Source organism: Pleurodeles waltl, chromosome 5, assembly GCF_031143425.1.
Source record: "Pleurodeles waltl isolate 20211129_DDA chromosome 5, aPleWal1.hap1.20221129, whole genome shotgun sequence".
NCBI lineage: Eukaryota > Metazoa > Chordata > Amphibia > Caudata > Salamandridae > Pleurodeles > Pleurodeles waltl.
Genome location: NC_090444.1, coordinates 303,173,837 through 303,196,936, shown reverse-complemented (window position 1 = coordinate 303,196,936; position 23,100 = coordinate 303,173,837). Strand labels below are relative to the sequence as shown.

Here is a 23,100-nt window from a genome sequence, read left to right as displayed (position 1 = left end):
CCTACTTTGCATATATTTTCTGCAAAGTACAATATAATGGCAAGGGCGTTTTGTTCTACAGAAGCCACTGTAACAGCGCTCAATTATACATTTGAATGCCACTCTTTATCATCCATCTGTTTGGTCACAGGCGGTTTGATCAAGATCTAGAATTTTGATTTGTTCACCAGAGCCTTCGAATGTACAAATACATCATGGTACATATACATGCATATGCATCAACATTTTACCAGCGAACATCAAATAATATTTCGCCCACAGTCAGTAAAACTCAAAATATGTGCCCCAAACATACTAACCGTACGTAGATGAAATGGTTTAATCAGTGCAATGCAAACTGTACTTTAATTTTGTATCTACATTCATTAAACTTTAACATATAAGAGTTGCCAGCGCTTTGAATAACAATACAAAACAGTAGTAATGTTTAACTCTGAAATTAAATGGGCATTTTGTCAGAAGCAAACGCAATACATCTCAAAGAAATGAATAACTAAGTTTATAACTGGGGGCATTTAAAATAACCAGAAAGCTAACAATTATTTAATTCCACATAGAAAAAAAACAATCAAGACCTAGATATGTTGATCTGATTTTGTTTTACCGGACAGAAAAAAAGTTATATATTACTCTTTTATACATTTCATAGAAACACAAGAAATGTAAGCCTCGTTCTGCTTGTAATTGGTAAACGACAAAATATTTACTTAGTAAACATTAATCTCAACAAAGATAAACACGCAAATATCACAACTTGTACAGGGCAGAAACAGTTTACCATTCAGCTTCCCCAATGGCTTTGGAAAAAACATAATCCTTTCCACCAAAGCTCATTACACCATCTTTCAAGTAGAACTTCCATTTGTTTTTACTTCGATGAATCTAAAACAAATTAAAATATATTTCAAAATAATACCAGCCAGCCAAGGGAGTGATAAAACACTGAGAATTGGCCACTCATCAATTGTAAAATCCTATAACGGGTTTCCATATACTCTGCAAAAGCAATCAATTGATTTCGTAGTATCTATAGCACCTTAAATGCAACCTACTGGAAGCTTCAGAGCTCTGGACGTAATGCAGTTGGAGTTCACATGTATAATACTTAGGGGGTTATTACAACTTTGGAGGAGGTGGTAATCCGTCCCAAATGTGACGGATATACCACTAGCCGTATTACGAGTTCCATAGGATATAATGGACTCGTAATACGGCTGGTGGTATATCCGTCACTTTTGGGACGGATTACCACCTCCTTCAAAGTTGTAATAACTATATCTCCTAGCTTTGGAGGTCTTTCCAACCGCAAGTGCTAAGCCCTTGTTTTGTACTTAAACCTTTGTCATTTTATTTCCACAAAAGGCATCCACATCAAATTTGCGTCCTCTTTCACCACATCCTGGGGCTTCTAAGGCGTACTCAGGGTTTGTGTATTTCCCTTGAGGGAACAGAGAAAAAAAGCCAAAATACAGCAACATTTTGAATTTTCTGGAACAAAATGGGAAAACAAAGGGGTGGAAGAAAGTTTTAGATTTTTGTCATAAAAAACTGCATTGAAGAGTTTGCAGCGCTGGGATCACAAACATTTCCAACTTTCAGGAACAAGCATGGTTTGAAAAAAACATAACTGTTACTACAATTTTTGCATTTTTCTGAGTGGTAGTCTATTTTCCTATTTTTTGTAGTTTCAACCTAGTTGCATTTTGTGGTGGAAATTGGTGTGAAGGCCAAGGGGTACCCCAGAAAGCTATACATTTCTGAAAATGAGACAACATTCTGATTGGAGAAAGGGGTGAGTTTTGTAGCTAGCTCACGGTTTCCCAGAAGAAACTAGTTGCTCAAATAAAAATAAAAAAATGTATAACATAGGAAGCTGGCAAACTTTTTCCATCTGTAATTTTATGCTCCAATGCCCAGTTTACAAAATGTTATTATGTCTGTCAGATCCTTCAGGTTGCAGGGAAATGTGTTTATTGCATATTCAAAAGCACACAGTACCCAGAGGCATTATCTGAGAGGCAGCTTAAAATGAAACTTAATTGTATACCGACATTACATAAATTCATAAGGTAAAAGCTAATGAATGAAAAATGGGTATCAAGGAAACCTAAGCATTTTTTAACTGTGCCCTCAATATTGATTCTAGGAACAATGTTATTTGTACAACTCTGAAATTGGGGTTGCCCATGCTATGATATATTGAACGGGCAATTCGGGCAATTTTACAAATGTGATCTTTCTTGCACACTGGTTTACATTGCAAAGCCAATAATGGAAAGAAATACAATTCATAATAACAAATGTTATATTATTCTGTATTCCCACATATCTCCTGATAAAATAGTATGTCACTTGTGTGGCCTAGTATCTGTGACACAACAGGCCCCAAAACGCAACATGGAAGCATCAACATTTCCTGACAAAAAATTAACTGTTATGGCATGAGGCGTAGCAGCAGTATTTGGGACCAGAATCGGCTGCAATTCTGGGAAACCTACCAAATCCCGAAATGTATGAAAACACAGATACCTAGGGGAGTCCAGGTTGGTCAGACTTGTGTGGCTCCCACTATGTCCCACAAATGTCACACTTCAAAAGTCACACAGGGGAGCAATAGGCGGAGTCTCGAGTGGGGAACATGGTGGCGGGTTAGCGGCCGGTCGGGATGCCCGCCTGAAGGGAAGCCGCACTGCAGGATGAGCGCTGCTTGCATTGCACAGGCCCTCCCCGCCTGATTTCACAGATGCTGGCCACAGGTGTCCCCTACTGGGTTGTGGCAGCCGGAGCGCTCAGAGAGCAGCGAGCTGTGCAATGGAGGCTGCTGTTCAGGAGGTCACGGCGGGAGTCGTGGTGGCAGAGTCAGCACAAGTCTGAGCTTTCGGCTCAAAGTGGAGATAAGTGCTAGAACAGAGGTAGAGTCAAGGCAGAGGGAAGAGGCTGACAAAGGGAGTGGGCAGCTCCCTCAGTTAATGGAGAATGTGGATCAGCGCCTAGTGGGTGAGCTGGTTCAAGGGGCTAGGGCTGACTCTGGGGTCCAATATGTAAGAAAAGCAATTTATATGAAGCAGGGCTGTGATGAGAGATACTCTCTAAGGTCTACTAAGCCTCGTAACTTGCAAGAAGGTGGTGCAAAAGACAGTATTGTCTTAGGAAAAATGAAAATAAGGGCCCCTGTTAGAGCGACTAAACCCCGGTCGAAGAACTCTTTAGTGAAGGCTCCCCATTCGAAAAAACTCCACAGCGAAATCAGTTGTAGAGACTCACCAAACTGTGCAAAAAGCCCCTTAATCAAAAACCCTCAGAAAATTACACCTTCCTTAAAAACCGTCTTTAAAATTCGAACTGACAAAAGTGTCTGCTTTAGAGAAGATAAGGGGAAGCAGAAGGAAATAAAAGACCGCAGCTACCAATGTAGAGACATGGAAACTGAGAGAGCTGACCCCCTAGAGTTCTCAACCTCTGTAGCCTCGGCAGTGATAACAAAGCTATCAACGCACAATAGATTTGCAGATTTGGCGGTGGATGCCTCTGATCTAGTCGATAGGGGTCTCATACAGGAGAGAGTGGGATTCAGCCTGAGCCCCAAGAGACGGAAAACTTAAGTACACAGAACAGTGGGTCCAGTGGGTGGGACCGGATGCAGCAGACACTCAGTCAATTATCCCAAGAGATTTAAAAGCGCTTCGCAATTTCAGAAGCAAACCAGAAGGGGGATTCAGGCTACTTGCACTAGCTTAGAAGCCAAAAATGATTATTTAACCCAGTGGATGCAGATTCTAGAAGAGGAGTTTCAGGTACTCCAAACTGAGGCGCAAGAAAATGCCAGGGAGGTGACGTACCTAAAGACAAGACTTGAAAGAACAGAAAACAATGCCAGAAGAAACAATGTCAGAATTCTAGAGGTGAAAGGGGGCTGGAAGGGGCAGACATTAAAACATTTGTAGTTGATCTATTGAGCAACTCTTTTCTACAAGATAGCTGGATGGATAATCTTGAAGGAAAAATTCAGCGCGTCCACAGAGACCCTTTTGAACAACATCCCAGGCAGAAGAACCCCCGGAAGATCCTGGTAAACTTTCTTTCTTATTCAGTCAAAGACAAAATATTGGGCCTTGGCCTAAAACCAGGTTCACTGCAAGCACTAGGGGCCTCTGCCAGGATCACATCTGTTATCTCTAGAGAGACAGCCAACAGACAGTGGGAGATGGGGAAAAGACTGGAGGATCTAACTAAGTTGGGTGCAACCGCACAGTTGAGGTTCCAGCTAATATGAAGGTTATGTGGCAAAATAAAATGTGTAACTTCTCTGAAACGGTGGATTTGGACAATTTTATTTCTCAGATAATGAGGGAAGGACACCCAGTTGCAACTTAAGTGTGAAGGTGTGGTGATGGATTCCCTTAGGGTTGGGTGAAATACACATTTGGAAATGACCAATGATAGATGGGAGGGTTCCCTAGGGAGGTCACTTGTGGTGGGGAGCAGTGGGAGAAAAGGAAAGAAAATTGATGTCCTCAAATCTGATCGGGCATAGAGTAGTTAGATGGAGGCACCAACTGGATTTACAGGTTTAGAGCACAGCAGGAACTGGAATAGTAGGGATGGGTTTAGGTGGAGAAATACCATGAAAACCTTGGCAATACTCTGTAGGAACATAAATGGGCTTCAGGTAGCCAAAAGGCAGCAAATAGTCTTACAACACTTAAAAGAAAGTAACGCTCAGATATTTATGTTTCAAGAGACACATCTCCTGTGTCAGGAGTGTAAGGAGCTTTTTTCAAAGCAAAGGGGGGTGGAGACCATAGTAGCGACAGATCAAGCACATTGTACCAAAGGAGTTGCCCTAGCATTAAAAGTAAATTCAGGGGTGAGTCTATTCAGGTATAAGGCGAACGCAGGAGGACGATGGATAATTGCAGATATAAAGGTCCATGACTCCTTGTACACCTAGCAAGCTATTATGGCCCAAATGTGGATGACACTACCTAATTATCTGAGCTTTTTAAAAATCTTCTTCCTTTTAAAGCCCCTCTTATTAGATAATGAGTTGGATAGGTCCTCAGACAGGATACAGATTAGTTCCCAAAGATTAGAGCCTATTTGCTGGATATGATGGAAAACTTCGACCTATGTGATGTCTTGTGGAGACTGAAAGGGAATTGTAGAGAATACGCTTTCCGTAGTAGAAAGAAAATACACTATTCAAGTTTAGATTAATTAGTTCTTCATGGGAAGAAAGCAGACAGACAGAGTTATCGGTTTTGATCATCTGCCCATCCATCTATCAGACCATGAGCTCTGCTGTTAAAAATTAAAACAGAAGAATATTTGGGAGGAAAGGAGATGGACGATTGACAGAAGGATGTTGACATAGTCTAAATAAATAAATATAATATTACAACAATCTAAGGAGTTTTTTCCTGGAACAAAGAGTACACCCCGATATACGTGGTAGGGGATTCGTACCAAACCTGGCTAAGGGGGATAATAACAAGTTTAGCAGCCCACTGGGTAAGGCAGGAGAAATTACAACAGGCCCAATTGGAGGGAATGATTGCGACACTGGCAGAGGTGCTAAAAACCAACACTTTAAGCGAGGCAGGAAGGGTGGGATTGCTGGAGGAGCTACAAGACTCACAGTTTAAGTTCAGGGTCATGATGGAGGAAAGGTGTGACAGCAGTGGGAAGCTAGTAGGGCATGCATTTTAACACATGGGGAAATTTGCGGTAAGCTGCTGGCATGGAAAACCAGGTTGGAAAAACATCAGAATAATATTAAGAAGATAATATGTGGTGACACAGGTGGGGTAGTTGAAGATAATCCCAAGATAACAGCGGCTTTTAAATCCTTTTTTCAGGACTTATATAGAGAGAATTTAGAGACAGATTTAGGCATAGTAAGAGCGTGGCTTGAGCAGAAGCACCTCCCGAGGTTATCTACTGGCCAAAATCAATTAGCGTGTCAGGAGATACCTGGTTGTGAGATTTTAGGTGCTAGAAAGGCAAAGAAAGGGAAAGCAGCACGGCCAAACGGGATCCCCTGTGAACTTTATGGCACAATGGAGGAGGGTGGCCCTATCCCGAGCTCTTTGAATGACACAGTAATTTTATTAATATTGAAGCCAGGTAAGAACCCCTTCCGTATCATTCTTATCGCCCTATAGCTCTAGTCAACTGCGATTACAAAGTCTTTACTAGCATTCTAGCAGGGTGTCTAAATAAAGTTGCAGGCTATTTGGTACATCGAGATCAGAGGGGATTCCTGCGTGGTAGGAATATGAGAGATCTTAACCATACCTTAATTGGCTCTATTGATTTGGCTAAAATGCTAGATATCCCATTAGCCATAGTGACGGTGGATGCCGCTAAGGAGTATAAATGTGTGAATTAGCAATACCTTATGACGGTGTTAGCCCATTTTGGAATACGCAATTCCTTAATCAATGTGTTGGCAAGGATCTTTTGTGCACCAATTGCTAAAATTCTGGTGAATGGCAGCTTGTCTTCTGCAGTAAAGATAGAAAGTGGGACTAGACAAGGCTGCCCCCTCTCACCGGTCCACTTTGATCTTTATATAACACCTTTTGCAGAGAGTCTGAGGTTAAACGAGCAGATAAAACCTTTTGTGGTAGGAGAGTTCTACAGGAAAAATGCCCTTTATGCAGACGACCTGATGGTATATAGCTCGGATGTTACTTCTGCCCTCCCGAACCTTAGAAGGGACGCTATGGTCTTCTCAAAGATGGCAGGTTATGAGATGACTGAGGAAAAAACAGAGATAATGATATGGAACCAAACTAGTGAGGATCCTAGAAGGGTCTCAGAGATGAGGTACTTAGGTATTAGAATAACGCAGGGCGTGGGAAAGTTAGCAGACAAATCTGGAGAAGGTGGCCGGTGAGGTCGGGGTTCTTCTGAAAAAGTGGGGTAATCTGTCACTTACTATATCTGGGCGTGCTAACTTAGTAAAGATGTCCATCCTCCCAAATATGACCTTTCTATTTGATAAGATCCCCCTAAATTTCGATAAAAAGGTTATTTTAAATCTGCAAGGGAAGATAACCTCATTTATTTAGGTCAGTAAAGCCATTAGCCTATCCTGGAAAAAACTAAAGAGGAGAGTTGGTGTTGGAGGATTGGCCCTTACTGACCTGCAGCTCTACTGTTGGGCCTAACAGATAAAGAATAACAGAATGTTGTTACTGACCCCAGATAAGTTGGTACAGGGAGCCTCGTGTATGGTAATGCGGGGGGGTCTATCTGTGGACGGTTTCCCCTACAAATTTGGGGTGCCGAAATATTTCTGGAAAGTCAGACTGAAGTTCTTACGGGCAGCTGCCATGACTTGGTACGAGATAAGATCCTTCCTAGGCATTGGATATCACAGTAAGTTAGCTCCCATCTGGGACTCACCAGGGACCCCGGAGTGTTTACTGGATAGTTTAGCTTTGCCTTTTAAGCAAAGTGGAGTTACTAGATAGGGTCAGCTAGTCAATGAAGGCCAAAGGTTGACATGGGAGTATTGGAGCCATAGTACGGAAGGGACTATATCTAGATTCAAGATTTACCAGGTTAATGGGTGGCTTAAGAGCCAAGGGGCCCTGAATCAACTCAAATGGAGCCAGGCCTACATACATCTGGAGCCATATGGAAGGAAGTTGCACGATAGATAAAACTCAATGCAACCATTGTATTCCGGATGGAGTGGATACCTACTGGACGAGGAGCTGGAGCAGTTATGGTAAGTATCCTTTGCTACATTATATTCAGTGGTTAAATCTGCTGCCATTAGGAAAAATCATATTTTTACTCTCCATAGAGCGTACTGGATGCCCCTAAAATCGGCAAAGATAAGAGGAAGTGCAACCTCCAAATGTAAGCGGTGTGGTATTTGCGAGGCAGGCGACGTCCACATGTTCGCCTCCTGCCCGAAAGTAGAGGGATTTTGGTCTGCGGTTGGTAAGACAATCTCAGTCTCCATGGACCTTATAACTGAGGTGAGCTCCTGCTTAATTATGTTTGGGATTATGTCTCAGAAAATTGGTTGCCCCCTCAAGTCGTGCCATAGAGACCTGGTGTTTTACTTGATATTACTGACAAGGAGAGAAATTTGTAGAAGCTGGGGTCAAACCTCTGCTCCAAGTTGGTATGCATAGAAAAGATCTGGACTTTTCTTCAGAGAAGTAGATAAAAGAGAAGTAACGAGGAATGGTAAAGGGTTCTGGGACCTCTTAAAGTTTTGATGTGCTCAAGGTGCTAATAAGTCCAATGATTAGTCCCCAGAGGGACGTGTCCGTCATGAGCCCACAAGGTTGTCGGTTTTATAGCTGGAGCCTATGGTGACATCATTATGACTTAAAACAACAAAACAACAAAAAGGCACATATTTTCCTCACATTCCCATGAAGGAAACTTCAGGAATCTGTCAAGATGCATAACATTTTTTTCACACAGGGTTTCCACGTTTCTCTTGATAATAAAAAAACACTCGCCCCTTCCCCTCTGATGGTGCAAGTTGTGCAATTGCTGCTCCTTCTGGGAAGAGTGAAGAAGGGAAAAGAAAAATAAGAGTGGGAGCGATTGGCTCATATGAAGACTGATACCCCAATGGCAAAAAACAGAGGCAAGTACAAATAACCATTTTGTCTGAGGGAAATATAAAAAACGGCGGCTTGAACAACAAAGCCTGCTACACTCAGCCTCTGTAGGCCGAACTATTCGCCATTAGAAAGGCAATTTTGGAAGTCAAAATACAAGTGAATCAGTTCATACAAAAATGCTATAAGGATGGTCAGAACTACATTTAAGATAAAAAGAAAACATATATAGCAAACCTTCAAGAACTGAGACTCCAGGAGTGGTCTGAATAGACAAGTATGCTTTTATTGCAGAGAGCTCAAAACTTTGCTGAGCGAGGGAGAGAGCAAAGTGTATCACATCTGTCAAGATAGGCTCAAAACTGTCTAAACCAACATCCAAAGACAAACGTATTCCATTGCGCAGCATAAATAGAAGTGGTGGCCGGTTTCCGAGCTTTCAGAATGACATCCAGCACCTTCAAAGGAAGACTGAAGACGCTGTAATTGGCACTGCTTAATCCCCATGCATGGAGGGCTAGGATGGAGGACTCAATCATGTTGAGAAAGCAGACCTACTCCCTTTGGGAGAGGAAGAGATGGCTTTACATTGCGTTCCAACAGATGGGTGCACCAAATAGTCTTCACCTAGTTTCAGGCATTGAGGATGAGTTATGTCTCAATCCTTGCACACTTTCTGCAGCAACCTCGAGATGAGCAGAAACAATCAGAATGCAAAAGTAGGTCCCTTGATCAACTCAAGTGAAAGGCTCTGCCCAGACCGCAAATTGGTGGGAAGGGTATAACACAGGAGAGGAGACTTTTTAGACTTTTTTTTAAGAATCGTGGCAAACAAATCAAGAGTTTACATCAATGATATTCCATAAACCAGTCTCTCAATGCATCTATCCTCACAATGAATACACCCACTAAGTGAAATTCTACTTTAAAAATGTGTTTCAAAGCAGACTGTCACAAGCACAAGACATCCCAGAATATGGGCAAGTGGTCTAAAATGAACTAGGGGGAGTCTCGCCTTCACCAGCCAGCTATTTAATTGTTGTTATTCATGGACTTCAAGTTTTTTGATGAAGGATGCCATCACTCCCAGCACCTTGGTGCAAACTGATAGCTCTCAGACTCCACTGGTGTCATTGAGATCAATGGATAGCGGGGGCGTGGCCTGGCCTGCCAGCAAGATGGCCGTCACGACGTGAGGCTCTGCTGGGCTTAGGGCCTATTTATTTCATTTTTCCTGCCTGAGTGGCTATTTTGTGGATTATACGTCTCGGGTGCATCCCCGAGATCGGCGTGTGTCTGCCGGGCCTGGGGTCGGGATTCCCGAGGCTGTATGGTGCTGAATTTCCGCCTGCCAGGACAGGCCTAGCTGGCTGGACTGTGGCGCATGTTGGTGCGTCCCCCCGGGCCACCTCCTCTCCTACAGGGTGCGCTGCGGGGCTCCTCTTTGTGAAACTGGACCGGGGGATGAGGGGTGAGGGGAGGGGGAAGTATAGAGAATGGTGAGCTCCCTCCCTAGAAGCCCTATCGGCAGTCGGGTCAGACCACAGCCTCTTTGTCCCGGAGTTCGGGAGGCCTGCTCGCCTCGTGGTGACTGCGGTCAGTGGGGGTGAGTGGGGAGGGGTGCTCGGGCCGGCCTCTTCTAAAAGTTGCTCTCGCCTTGGGGGCGATTTGCAGCTGCTGGGGCCCCCGGCTTGGACGGGCGGCGCTAACGGCTTGCCGGCTGTGCCAGGAGGTGAGGGGCTGCCGGCGCCGATTGTTCCTCCTGTGCCCGCGGTACGCATTCTGATTCGGGGGGTTCCAAGGGCCGCTCTGGGTGGCGGGTCCCTTCGCCAGTCAGTTCGGGCCAGGGGACGGCTGCCGCGTTCCCAGGGCGGTGGGGAGGCCCATTGCTTGCCGGATGCTAGGCTGCCCCAGTGGAGACCCTGACGTGAGGGTTGCACAGGAGTCTGCCTGCTGTCAACTTTGGATTGGGTCCTCATTTGGCCTAGCTGGAGTGGACGCAGTGCTTTCTGCGAGGGCTGGGGTGCTGTCCCTTACTGGGCAGGGCTGAACCTCACGGCTCCTCCGGCTGCTTGTCGCTGCTCCAATTATAGGATCTCGGGGGACAGCGGCTCTGTTGGATCGACTGTGAGGAGTTCCTCTGTCAGCGCACTTGTGGCTGTGAGAGTGGGAAAGGTGGAGCAGAGGCAGGCAAAGTTATCCTTTGATGATGGGAAGAAGCGGGGTGGCGATCTGGCCTCTCAGGTGGCGGATGTGCCGGCGGAGGGGGGGGCCTGGACGCCTCGGTCAAAGCCATGTTCTTGGACCTGAAGAGTGGCCTTGCTGGAATAGACGCCAAGCTTGATTATCTGGCTGCGCAGCTAGAAAAAATCTAGGCCAGGGTGGATGATCATGATTCCCGGCTTGATCAGCTGGAGATGTGCACCTCGGAGTTGGAGGATCGACGGATGGGTGAACTGGAGCAATTTTTGCACATGGAACACGTGCTGGATGTCATAAGTGCAAAAAAAATCAAGAATTGGAGGCGCGGTCCTAACGCAATAACATTAGAATCATTGGACTCCCCGAGGACATGGGCAGGATGGAGGACTTTGTCGAACGCATGCTTTCTGAGCTCTTCCCCGGCGAGCTATCCCGGATGTTGGTGGTGGAGAGAGCTCCCCGGTACTCCACTATGCCCAATCATTGTTGGGCTGCTTAATTATCGCGTTAGAGATACTGTTCTCCGCTTGACTAGAGAGGTGCCCGGTGATCTATAAGAACAATGAACTCAACATGTCCCCGGATTACACCCCTGGAGTGCAGGCTGCTCATAAGGCCTTTCTGCCGATTAAATGGGTGCTTAGTCAGACGGACGCATGTTTCTCCCTCATTTATCCTGTAAAATTGAGAGTGCAGCATGGTGTCAAGCTGCATTTCTTTACCGATTTGAAACTGGCAGATAAATTTGTCAAGGCAATCCCCAAGAGGTCTGCTGCTGCTGACTCTGGTCCCCCGGTTGCTGATCGGGCGACTTTAACTGATACCGATTGACCTGCCCGGGGTACTGATGGGCTGGGTCGCTTCTATATAGATGGTTGGGTGGGTGCACCATTAATGCGATATCTCTACAATTGGCCGCTTGAAAGTCTACTTGCAATGTGGTCCTTTGCCCTCCCCTCCCCTGTCCTGTTGGGGGTGGTGGGATGGATGGCCTGGCATTCGCCCCTTGGATGTGTCCTACACTCATGTTGTTTGTTACAGGAGAGGTTATCTTAGTTCTGGTGGGTGGGGTTCTTGCTTTGACCCATTTGGGGGGTCTGCGTGGGTGGGTTTGTTCTTTTTCTGGCCTTTTCTTCTTTTCCTTTGTTCCTTCTTTCATTTTCTCAGCTTGAATGCAGGCGATGGGCTTGGCGGGATGTCGTGGCTGTGCGGTGCCCTGGCTTGGATAATTAGATGGTGCTGGGGGGATGACATTGGTTCATTGTCTTACCTGGAACGTGCGTGGCTTGAATGATGGGTGAAAGATGCGGCCAATGTCTGCTTACGCAAAGCGCCAGGAAATTGACATCTGCATGCTTCAGGAGACTCATTTGGTTGCAGCTACTCTGCACAGGCTGAAAGCTGGTTGGATTGGAGAGGCACACAAGGTGGTGTTCTCGAGCTATGCAAGGAGTGTGGCGATTCTGCTGCGTAAGGGGCTGCACTGGCGTACTCAAAAGACGATAATAGATCTGAATGGTAGATATCTCCTGTTGGGTGGTACGCTCCTAGACAGGACCTTGTAGACTTGTCTCTGTTTATGGCCCCAATAATGATGACCCTGAATTCTTCCGTGAAGTGTGGCGCTTGGTTGAGTCTTTGGGCGGCAGAGCTGTGATCTGGGGCGGGGATTTCAATGCGATTCTTGATTCGGTAGCGGATTGAGAGAGTCTGGCCAGGGTGCAGAACGCTGCTGCTGCGAGGGCTCTGTCGACTGTGATGGCTGACGGCGCTCTGGTAGATCTATGGAGGGTGAAGCATGAGGCTGCAAGAGAGGGCACCTGTGTTAACTACGTACACAACAATTGGTCCTGTACTGACCGTTGGCTGGGTAGTAGGGACGTGGAACTTTGGACTCAGTCAGTGGAACACATGGCTCGCACACTGGCGGACCACTCACCGGTCAAGCTGGTGCTGGCTGTGCCTGGGGGGCCTTGGCGTGTGCCCATGTGGCGCCTGCCTCACGGGGTGCTTCGAGTTGAGGCATCCCGGGGGGAGGTTTGCGAGGCCACTTCCAACTATTTTGCTGAAAAAAGCGGGTCCGTGAGTTCGGCTGGAATGTTGTGTGAGGCGTTCAAAGTGGTTATTCGCGGGGTGTATCTTTTGAAACAACATGGCGTTTTTCGGATGCTGCGGCGAGAGCTGGCAGATTTAGAGACGCAGATAGCAGATCTGGAGAGGAGTCTGGTGTTGGATTGGTCTGGCGCTACGCTTGCGGCTCTTCGGAGTGCTGTTTCTTAATATGAGGAGGCCTCCCAGTGAGAGATTTGCTTTCTGGGGAAGTTTGCCAGGGCAAGGCGCTATGGGGAGGGTGAGAGGGCTGGACGCACGCAGGCGAATTTGTTGCGCAAGCCTTGGGCCAATAACTATACTACTGAAATTGACAGCCCGGAGGGGGAGCGGGTGATGGGGACTGGTGGTGGCATGCAGGTTTTTGCTACATTTTTTGCGGATCTGTACACTGAGCCTTCTGGGATGGACGATGAGGCGGCACGGGCTTACTTCTCTGAAAGCAGCTTACTCTGGTTTGATGATGCTCACCGCTCTTATTTCGACGCTCCCTTCTCAGTTGAGGAGGTTAAATCGGCGATCCGCAGCCTGCCGGGAGATAAGTCCCCTGGCTTGGATGGACTGACGCCTGCATTTTACAAGGAATACTCTGATATTCTTGCTCCTCAGCTTTTGGAGGTATATGCGGTGGCTATGGAAACTGGAATTCTGCCTGCCTCCCTACGCGAGGCCCTGATTGTCACGATTCTCAAGCCTGGTAAGGATCCACATTGCTGTGATCCGTATCACCCACTCTCAATGATTAATATAGACAATAAAATATTGGCCAAGATGATAGCCGTGCGATTGCAGCCACTGTTGCCGAAGCTGGTGCTCCCGGATCAGACTGGGTTTGTATCGGGCCGGTCCACGTCTCATAATCTGCGTACAAACTTTGCGGTCATGGGCTTGATTGAACCTGAGGAGGATGCAGTTGCGGTGTTCCTTAACACCACTAAGGCTTTCGATTCGCTGGCATTGAAGTATATGTTTGTGCTGCTCGCTAGTGTTGGCTTGAGCGTGCGTTTTGTGCAATTGATACGCTTGCTATATTCTGAACCCACAGCTAGACTGCGTCTCAATGGTAGCATTTCGGGCCCCTTTCGAGTGGCTTGTGGGACTCGTCATGGATGCCCTTTATCTCCACTGCTTTTTGCAATTACGATGGAGCCGCTGGCGGCGTACCTGAGACAACACCCTAACAAAAGAGGGCTGCCGTTCCAGCAGCGGCCCATACTGATTTCCATGTATGCAGATGAAATTGCGCTGTATCTCCGCGAGCTGCACAAAAATCTTGATGTCCTACTCAACGAGGTCGTGCACTTTGGCGCTTTCTCTGGAATTGTCATTAATTGGGTTCAGGGAGGGTCCCCTCTTGGTACCCGATTGGGTGGGCAGACTGTCCGATAGGCTACGCTACTTAGGTGTGTGGCTGAGTAGAGACGTGGAAACCCTCTCAATGGCCAACTGTGGCAGAGCTATCTCATGGCTGGAAGACAGGGTCGAAGTGTGGCGATTGCTGCCGCTATCTCTTGTAGGACGCATTGCTATCGCTAAGATGGTAGTGCTGCCCAAATTCCTGTACCTGTTTGTAAACATTTCTTTCGTTCTCACTGCAAGCTTTCTGCGGCGTCCGCGCTCTGCCTTGATACGATTGGTCTGGGCGGGCCAGCAACCTAGAATAGCCTGGGAGAAGTTGACATTACCCTTTGAGCTGGGTGGCCTTGCTGCTCCCAACTTGGAGCTCTATTACTACTGTGTGCAGGCCCACTTTGTGTATTACTGGCTACGCCCGGTTCGTTATCTACCACATCTGGCGCCTCAGAGTGATGCGGTGTGGCTGGACGGTCTGTTGCGTGTTCTCGGGAGGCCCCTGTCGTCCCAGGCCATGAGGTGTGAATACTGTGGCATGCACCGCTTGGGCCTGGACTGTCCTACTGCGCTGGGACGCTGCGCGCGAGTCCTTCGCTCCCTCGATGCCGGTGCTGGCTGTCGTGGACAAGAGGATGCATCGTGATGCTTGTCTGCGCGATTTCTTGCGAGACTCGAATTTGACTGAACTGGATGATTGGTTTGTGGAGGGGAGGTTGATCTCCCCGGAGGCCGCTCTTGGTGATAGCCGTGATGACCCATTGCGCCGGCTGTATGTGTTGCGTGTCTGTGCGATACTCCGTGCGCGTTTCTTCAATCTCTCTGCGACTTCATCGACTTGTCAGGTCCAGGAGGTGATATGTAGCACGCAGTCGCCGTGCAGACTCATTACTAGGCTATATAACTGCTTGCAGGGTCAGCGGGGTGGTGTCGCGGAACCAGCAAAAGCTAAATTGGAGGCTGACATTGGTGAGACTATTTCTGAAGGTGAGTGGAAGAAATGCTGTGCGCATATGCGATCTCTGACCCCCAATTATAGGTTGGGGTTTATTCATTTCAAATTTCTTCATCGGCTATATTACACCCCACCGGGTTTGCATGCTATGGGTATGCGCGCGGATTCATACTGCGAAAGGTGTTGCGCTCCTGATGCTGACTTTTTGCACATTGCGTGGTATTGTGGGGGAGGTTCACACCTTCTGGGTGGAGGTAATGCATATGATCGAGGAAAAAACGGGTCTGGACCTGCCTTTTTCCCCTAAATCGGCACTCCTTGGACTGTAGTTCCGTCGGCTCATAGAAGACTTGTGGGCCTGCTGCTGCTGCTGTTTGCGAAGCGCAGGGTTGCGATGTGCTGGAGACGTGGCAGGGCCTGCGTGGAACCGACTGGCTGTGATACGCCTCTTTTTGGCAAGAACAATTAATGATTTTCTGGGAACTGGTCCCTGAGGGTTCCCGGCCCGAGACATCTGGGCTCCACTGCGCTCCTTTTTGGAGTCCTTCTCATGAGGCTGCTGCTACGATTTATCTTAGTTGCGCGCTTGGCAGTTCTGATTTCGGCTTTCTCCTGTGTGCCATGGTTGATATGTATGACTGGATAGTTGTACCACGCCCCTGTGTCTTTCCCTTGCCCGTCTTTCTCTGTTCTTCTTCTGTTGGTTACAAATTTTCTTGGAGCCCTGAAATAGTGAATTATTCTCATACTGGTCTCCAGCCTTGTGCTTATCCATGCTTTATGCTCCCAGTGCTGATGATATTCTTTGATGTGCCTAAATTGAGATGGGATACTCCCTCTGGGATTATGAATGGTTGTTGAGATCTGCACTGGGATTTGCATGCTGTATGAAACCAGTTTTATATTCACTCTAACTCAGTTCATGGGGCTCTTTTGGCATATGTGTTTTGTTCCACTGAATAAAAAAATAAATCAAATAAAAAATAAAAAAAAATAATCAATTGATAGCATCAGGTTTGGCATGTTCAGTCCAAGTAGACTAGAACCTACGGACAGCATTGTGAACTTCTTTTGCCAGGGATGCTTGAGCCACAAGGCTTTCCAGAGAAGGGTGAGCTGACTAGAACATCAGTTTCAACAGTGCAGGTTTGAATCACTGGGAAATCTACCCTATTAACAACAGAGCCTGCAACACCGAGATGCTACTATGAGCTACTAGGCCAGAAAATGTTTTTTGCTATGGATAAACCAGCTTTAGCTAGGAATGGATGAAGGGCAGAAGAGGCAGATGTCCTTGATCATGTTGGGTTTGGGCTATGAAGTAATAAGGCACAACTCTAGTACCTCAGGTGCATTAAAAATAAAGACTGCAAATGACAAAATGTTCTTCGACAGACAGCATAAAGGGATAGGGAATATCTCCTCCTGGGTACCGGTCTCAAGGCAACTAGCATTTAAAGATAGAAGTAAAGCCCAGCATCAGTGTAAGGGAGAGGAGGGTAACTACCTCTGAATTATCCTCTTCATAACAGTGAATCGCAAAGTTCTGCATATCAAGTGCATTTGAATGAAAGAATTTGAGTTGTTCAATGAATGCAAATTCTGGGCTATCAGCACAGGACCAGCAAGAGGTTGGCCATCAAATGATGCTTTGATCTTTTCCCTAACCAATGGAAATGCCGCCTCTACTTTTGAGGGTAGGGGTGGCACTGAAAGTCGCTCCAAGAGCAGCAATGGAGATACCGCTAAAAAGACACCAATGCCATGCAAGTCAGCATCTCGGACAGAGGCTATGACTGTGAAGGCATGGAGTCAGGTGACACTAGAGTCAGAGCTGCCAGATCACCATGTCCAAAGGCTGCTGTCTACCTTTAGAGATGGAAGAGGACTATTGGGCAGGCCCAACATAGCCTACTGAAAAGCCTGAATCTCAGCTAACTCTGCAGATGGAGCCGGAAGTCCCAGGCAAAGCATCTTCAAAAGTGGAAACAACTCGAAAGAAGAAGCCAGCAGCAGCAAACAACGTTGATGACTGAACAATCCTGTAAGAGGGACCAAGAGTATATAGCTTAACAGCAAAAGAGGATAATCCGGTGTGGCGCCCTGACCACCACATAATTCTTTTTGTGTTTTTACAAAGACAGAGCTCCCATAATTTCTGTCCCTGAGCTACTTATAAATAAATGTACATACACATTTTACCGACACATGCTTTTCCTGAATTCCCCAGCATTCATTGCACTCAGAGCTCAAAATGCTGACTAGGCTTTTTCTTTGGACTGTCTGAACTGATCCCTTGGTGGGTCAAGGAGAAGACAATTCTGATCTGCTCTACTGTCACAAAAGCATTGTTTTTTTTTTTTTTAACTCATTCATCATTTTTCACATTCTGTCAACTAAGCAGTCTCACTGTACTGAGAACTATTGTACTAATATTTATTGATATGTCACATGCAAAAAATTAACGTTTTGCAAACTCAAACTTCATGGTCAAAGTGCAATTACTATTTCTTGCTAACAAACTTAGCAATTGAGTAAATATAGCAATATCTTCCATACCTCCACCCCTCTGCTCGAGATGCAGGCAATCATAATTTATGATATCCTGTAATTTACAAATCTTTATTTTTAATTAATCAATAGGAAACCGTGTTCATCTTAACACATACCCCACAGCTTAACTTTTTGCCTGGAATTTAGCCATTTGACCACAACAGGATCCTGTTTAAGTGCAGCAGTTCATGTATGCCTCTGTTCTGAATTTCACGCTCTATACGTAACCCACCTTTGTTTTGCTATTTTTAAGTGTGCAAAACGCTTCATACAGTAATGATTCGCTCCCTATAGTAGTTGATGAACTTTAACATTTGTAAAGTTTAGACTCGTCATGAGCAACATTAAGCATTTTTCTAGCCAGTGCCAAATAAAATCCAACTTCTATTAAAGTCAAAGAGGCCGATATCACAAGCACTCTCTATTCCAACTGACTTCCAAGCAGCAACCATCAAAACAGGAGCATGTGATGTACACAAAATAAAGCCCAGTGATCCAAACATACTGGGTAGGTTAGAATCCTGCCAAAAACACACTCAATTTCTGGCAATGTAGCACCTAGAAAAACAGAAAAGCGCGTAATACTGACAGTCAAACAACTGGGGTTAGCATGATGAAGCTCAATGCAGGCCCTGTGAAAAGCCGAATGGTATGGAAATTATAGTATCTGCTGACCAATACATATACATGTCCTGGCCCTATTATGAGTTTCCTGCAGGACCAGCGGGCGTAAATACAGTTTCCGCCTGCTGGGCCAGCATGAAACCACAACAACAATGACGCCGGCTCATAATACGGCCGGCGGCAATGCTGTTCTGCATCTGGTGCAACCCCCCATGCAGTGCGGCCGTCCGACCGTGGTGCTTTGACCATGATCGTAATGTTGCGGTCTGACTGTGACGCTGGCGGTCTGGTGACCACCAGGGTCATAATGAGTCCCTCAGTCACCTACAAGCGGTGGTGCTGCTTCCCCCAGTCCACCAGTCTTGTGAAATCATGAGTCACATGACAAAAACTGGCATGAGTAGCCAGTCTGCCTCATTCTTGGAAACTTAATACCAACATTAAGAAAATGTGCAGCTCTATTCAATACTACAGGATTACCCCCAAAAGATTGATTCTTTCTCCTGCGCTTTGAGTGTTTACATGATGTCCTTATTTGTTTTTTCAGACACTCCAACACATTTCATATCAGTGTGTCCCTGATGACACACTGCTTTATGTTCAGGTTGCTTAACCTGACAACAAGTCTTTTCTAAAACTCACAGACATTTAGTCATGGATATCCTTTTGCAATCATGATCCATTGAAGTCTGAGTTTTTGCTGATTTCTCTTCTGCAGCGTTCCATTCTGTCCCAATACTGGCTTAATTGGTTCAGCATGCTGCATTTTAAACAAGCTATTACTGAATGCAGGCAATTAATGTTTTGATAAACAGCTTTGGCGTCTATCACAAATGACAAAAAGCACAATTTGAACAAAAACTTCAAGAGGTTCAATGTTTTTCACCCTATTCTGATTTTAAAAGAGGTGTTTAATATCTAGTCTTATCTAGACTAGACTAGACTATAGCAGTCCTCTAATTATTGGTATTGGTATTCAGAAAATATACACTTCAGTTAAAGTGATCCTAAACACGCCAGTTAGGCCGCTTTCAGGTATCAAATGCTCGAATATGTTTTCCCAAATGTTATCACCTTTCATTGATTAACCAGTTAAGTTAGGATTAAAAATGTCAAGCTCTGAAAATTAAACTTTTCACGCAGAGGCCCAAGCTACCTCGTACAAAATATGATTATCTCATAAGGTCTTTGTTCCTTTCCTAGTTCACAAAACCATTTTCTGAAATGACCATGAAACAAAGAACTTCTAGAAGTGTTCTTGTCAGACCTGACAGCCTTAGGGTGGACATCCGCCAACTTTTTGGACATTGTTTTTGCTGGTTTTAGGACTCTGCACACTTTAGCACTGCTAACCAGTGCTAAAGTGAATATGCTCTCTCTCCCTCAAGCATGGTAACATTGGTTCATACCCAAGTGGCATATTTGATTTACTTGTGTGTCCCTAGTAAAGAGCACTAGAGATGCCCAGGGCCTGTAAATTAAATGCTATTAGTGGACCTGCAACACTGATCGTGCCACCCACACAAGTAACCTCTTAACCATGTCTCAGGCCTGACATTGCAAGGTGCGTGTGTGCAGTTTCACTGCCACTTCAACTTGGCATTTAAAATTGCTTGCCAAGCCTTAAACTCCTCTTTTGCTACATATATGTCACCCCTAAGGAAGGACCGAGGTAACCCATATGGCAATGTGCTATGTAGGTAAAAAGCAGGACATACACTTTTGTGTTTTATATGTCTTGATTGTGAAAAACTACAAAATCAATTTTCCATTACTATGAGGCCTGCTCCTTTCATAGATTAGCATTGGGACTGCCCTCATACACTTTTGGGTAGTAGAGTCTGATCAGAAAGGAGTAACCAGGTCATATTTAGTATGGCCAGAATGGTAATAGAAAATCATGTTTCTTGGTGAGGTTGGATTTAATATTACTATTTAAAAAATGCCACTTTTACAAAGTGGGCATTTCTCTCCCTTTAATACCATCTGTGCCTTACAGCCTGACTCCAATCCATGTCTGGTCTGTGCTGGTTGACAGCTCCCATGTGCATTTCACCCAGACAACCACAAACACAGGACAGTCAGTTACATCTGCATTCATCTGGATACTGAATGGGTCTTCCTGGGCTGGAAGGCCTGACACTTGCATGTGAAAGACCAGTGGGCTACCCTCACACAAAGGACTGATACCCCCCACAGGGACCCTGGCAGACAGGACTGGGCTGAAAGGGGAACTTGTGCGCTTCAAAACCAGTCTTTGAAGTCTACCCTACCACAAAGGCATTTTTGGGTATATAAATGGGTCTCTTACCCCACCAATGCAGACACTTCTGGATCTACACCTGAATTCTGTAAGAAGAGCTGCCTGGCTGCTCAAAGGACTTATGGTGACTGCTTTGCTGAGAAGGACTGCTGCCCTGCTGTTGCCTTGCTGGCCTCTGACTTTGCTGGAAGGACTCTGCCTTCCCCGAAAGTGCTCTCCAAGGGCTTGGATTGAGCTTGCCTCCTGTTTCTGAAGTCTCAGGGCCAGCAAAAACTTCACCTCTTCAAGAAACTCCTTGTGCGTCGAAAATAGATGTGCCGCTTGCAGAAATCGACACAAAGCCTGCATTGCGGCTGAGAAATCGCTGCACAGCCGAACGGGACGACTCCGCACCGACTTCCTGACTGGAAATTCAACGCAGCGCCTGCATTGTGATGGAAAATTTTACACATCACCTACCGGATCGATGCAGAGCCTTAAACTCCACTTCTTCCAGCACGTGAAGGATTTTCAACGCATCATCCCTGGGCATCAAAATCTCCCCACATCGCAGTGAGGAACCAGGACTGCGTGCCGACTAATGACGGAAAACCTTGAAGCATGGAAAGAAGTTAAGCATCGTCCGTGCCAGAAAATCTGATGCACCACCTTATTTTTCCTCACATCTACTCCTCTGCAGTCTCCATGTATCGTTATTTTTTACGCATCGCAGGTACTGTGTGTAACAAAGAAACAACTGTTAATTTCTAAGGATTGAGGCTCTTTTTCACCTTTTAAAAGGGATATTCGACTTGTGCATATTGGATTTTTGTCACTTGGACCTTATTTTATTCAAATAAATATTATCTATTTTTCTAAAACAGGATGGTATTTTTGTGTTTTGTTTCAATGTGTAACTGTATGATTTATTGCAATTACACTTTACACGTTGCTTTCTTAGTTAATCCTGACTGCTCAGTGCCAAGCTACTGGAGGGTGGGCACAGGATAATTTGGATTGTGTTCGGACTTACACTGACAAGGATTGTGGTCGCTACTTGGACAAGGGTGTATACCTCTGTCAACTAGAGACCCCATTTCTAACAGTTCCCAAGATCTGGAATTCTACTGTGACTGTAGTCCTGACTAATGCTCTCCTTATTTAAATAATTTTTAAAAAAAACTGTATATGTAGTGTCATAATGGCATTGCCAAATGTGTCCCGTTGTTGGATTACTGATCTCCGGTATTGCTGTAAGTATACAAAATCGCACTGTAATCCTTTTATGTACATATGAATACATCTCAATGTTGTTTTGGCTTTTAACTTAATTGAAGGTATAGTTATTACATTTCTTCTTACATTATTTGGATTATCTGTCTCTTTTATCATTTGTCATTGGTAAAGTGCAAAGTAAGGTAAGGAACATAAGAAAGAAGCCATGGACTAAGCTACTAAGCCATGCACTAGAACGGAACATTAATTGGGGGTGCCCTAAAGAGGCACCTGGATGCCCCCCCCAAACATTAATTGGGGGTGCCTAAAGAGGCACCTGGATGCCCACGGACCATAAAATTGTATGTAGTAAATTATGAAGACATCAGGAAGAATAACTTATCCCCTTTCGCTATAGATTTATATGAATAGATAATGTCACAAAGTTACGTAAGAACAAGTTACTCATCTTCCATAATGCCTTATCTGATAAAGACTACATCTCACTGCAGATCCCTTACTACTGCACTTCGCAGGCGTCATAATGGATCTGAAAATTTTTCGTGAGCAGCAACCCTGAGTGCCGCAAGGTGGCGTCAATAGGCTTATGTGCGTGGTCAGCACCCTAAGTGACATCACAATCCCCATATATGCGCCACCCAGGCACATTGACATCAGCTACTTTTCACAACTCTCCATGCCAGAAGTGCGGAGCAATGAAGTGCACTGATGTAATGATATGTGAGTTTTGACCACCGACTACACGTTGCACTTATCCTAGCAGCACAGTGTTGCATTAGTGACCACCAGCTTCATTTTGCCTATTGACTTTATTTTAGCATTAGCCACTGCCACGTTAAAAGCTGCAAGTTGTTTTCCACACTGTACAATGTTTTAATTTTGTGTTCTTTCCCATCAAGGGCTTAGTCTGATAAGAATGTACTCAGGCGGCAGGGAACGGTCTTGTTTTGAATTGGTACCTTGGGATTGTGTCAAAGTCCAGACGTATTATTTTCAAAGCTGGCCTAAAGCAATCAGCATTTTTTGAATACATAAACTTCTGCAGTGAGAGGGAGGTTCTAAAATGTTCCTCTCTTGTTTGTTCAAAGTATAAGAGGCCGAGACCAGATGGACCAGGGACAGAGTGTGTTTGCAGATCTCAGTAATATCCAAAGATGCTGAAGTGTGTCATCCTTCCCATGAGGATAATTGATCTCTCTCTCCTCGATCGATTCTAGGATCTGGCAGTCTGA

The 23,100-nt window shown here is 45.4% G+C and overlaps 1 protein-coding gene across 1 annotated transcript in view; it reads right to left on the bottom strand.

Moving 5' to 3' along the window:
• Positions 1-304: 304 nt before the first annotated feature.
• Positions 305-23,100, bottom strand: part of GTF2A1L (general transcription factor IIA subunit 1 like) — a 986,845-nt gene continuing 964,049 nt past the window's right edge. Inside the window, exon 9 of the mRNA XM_069234044.1 lies at positions 305-882. Within this exon, the coding sequence (XP_069090145.1) occupies positions 775-882 (108 nt within the window). The 3' untranslated portion in view covers positions 305-774. The remainder of the gene's footprint in view (positions 883-23,100) is intronic.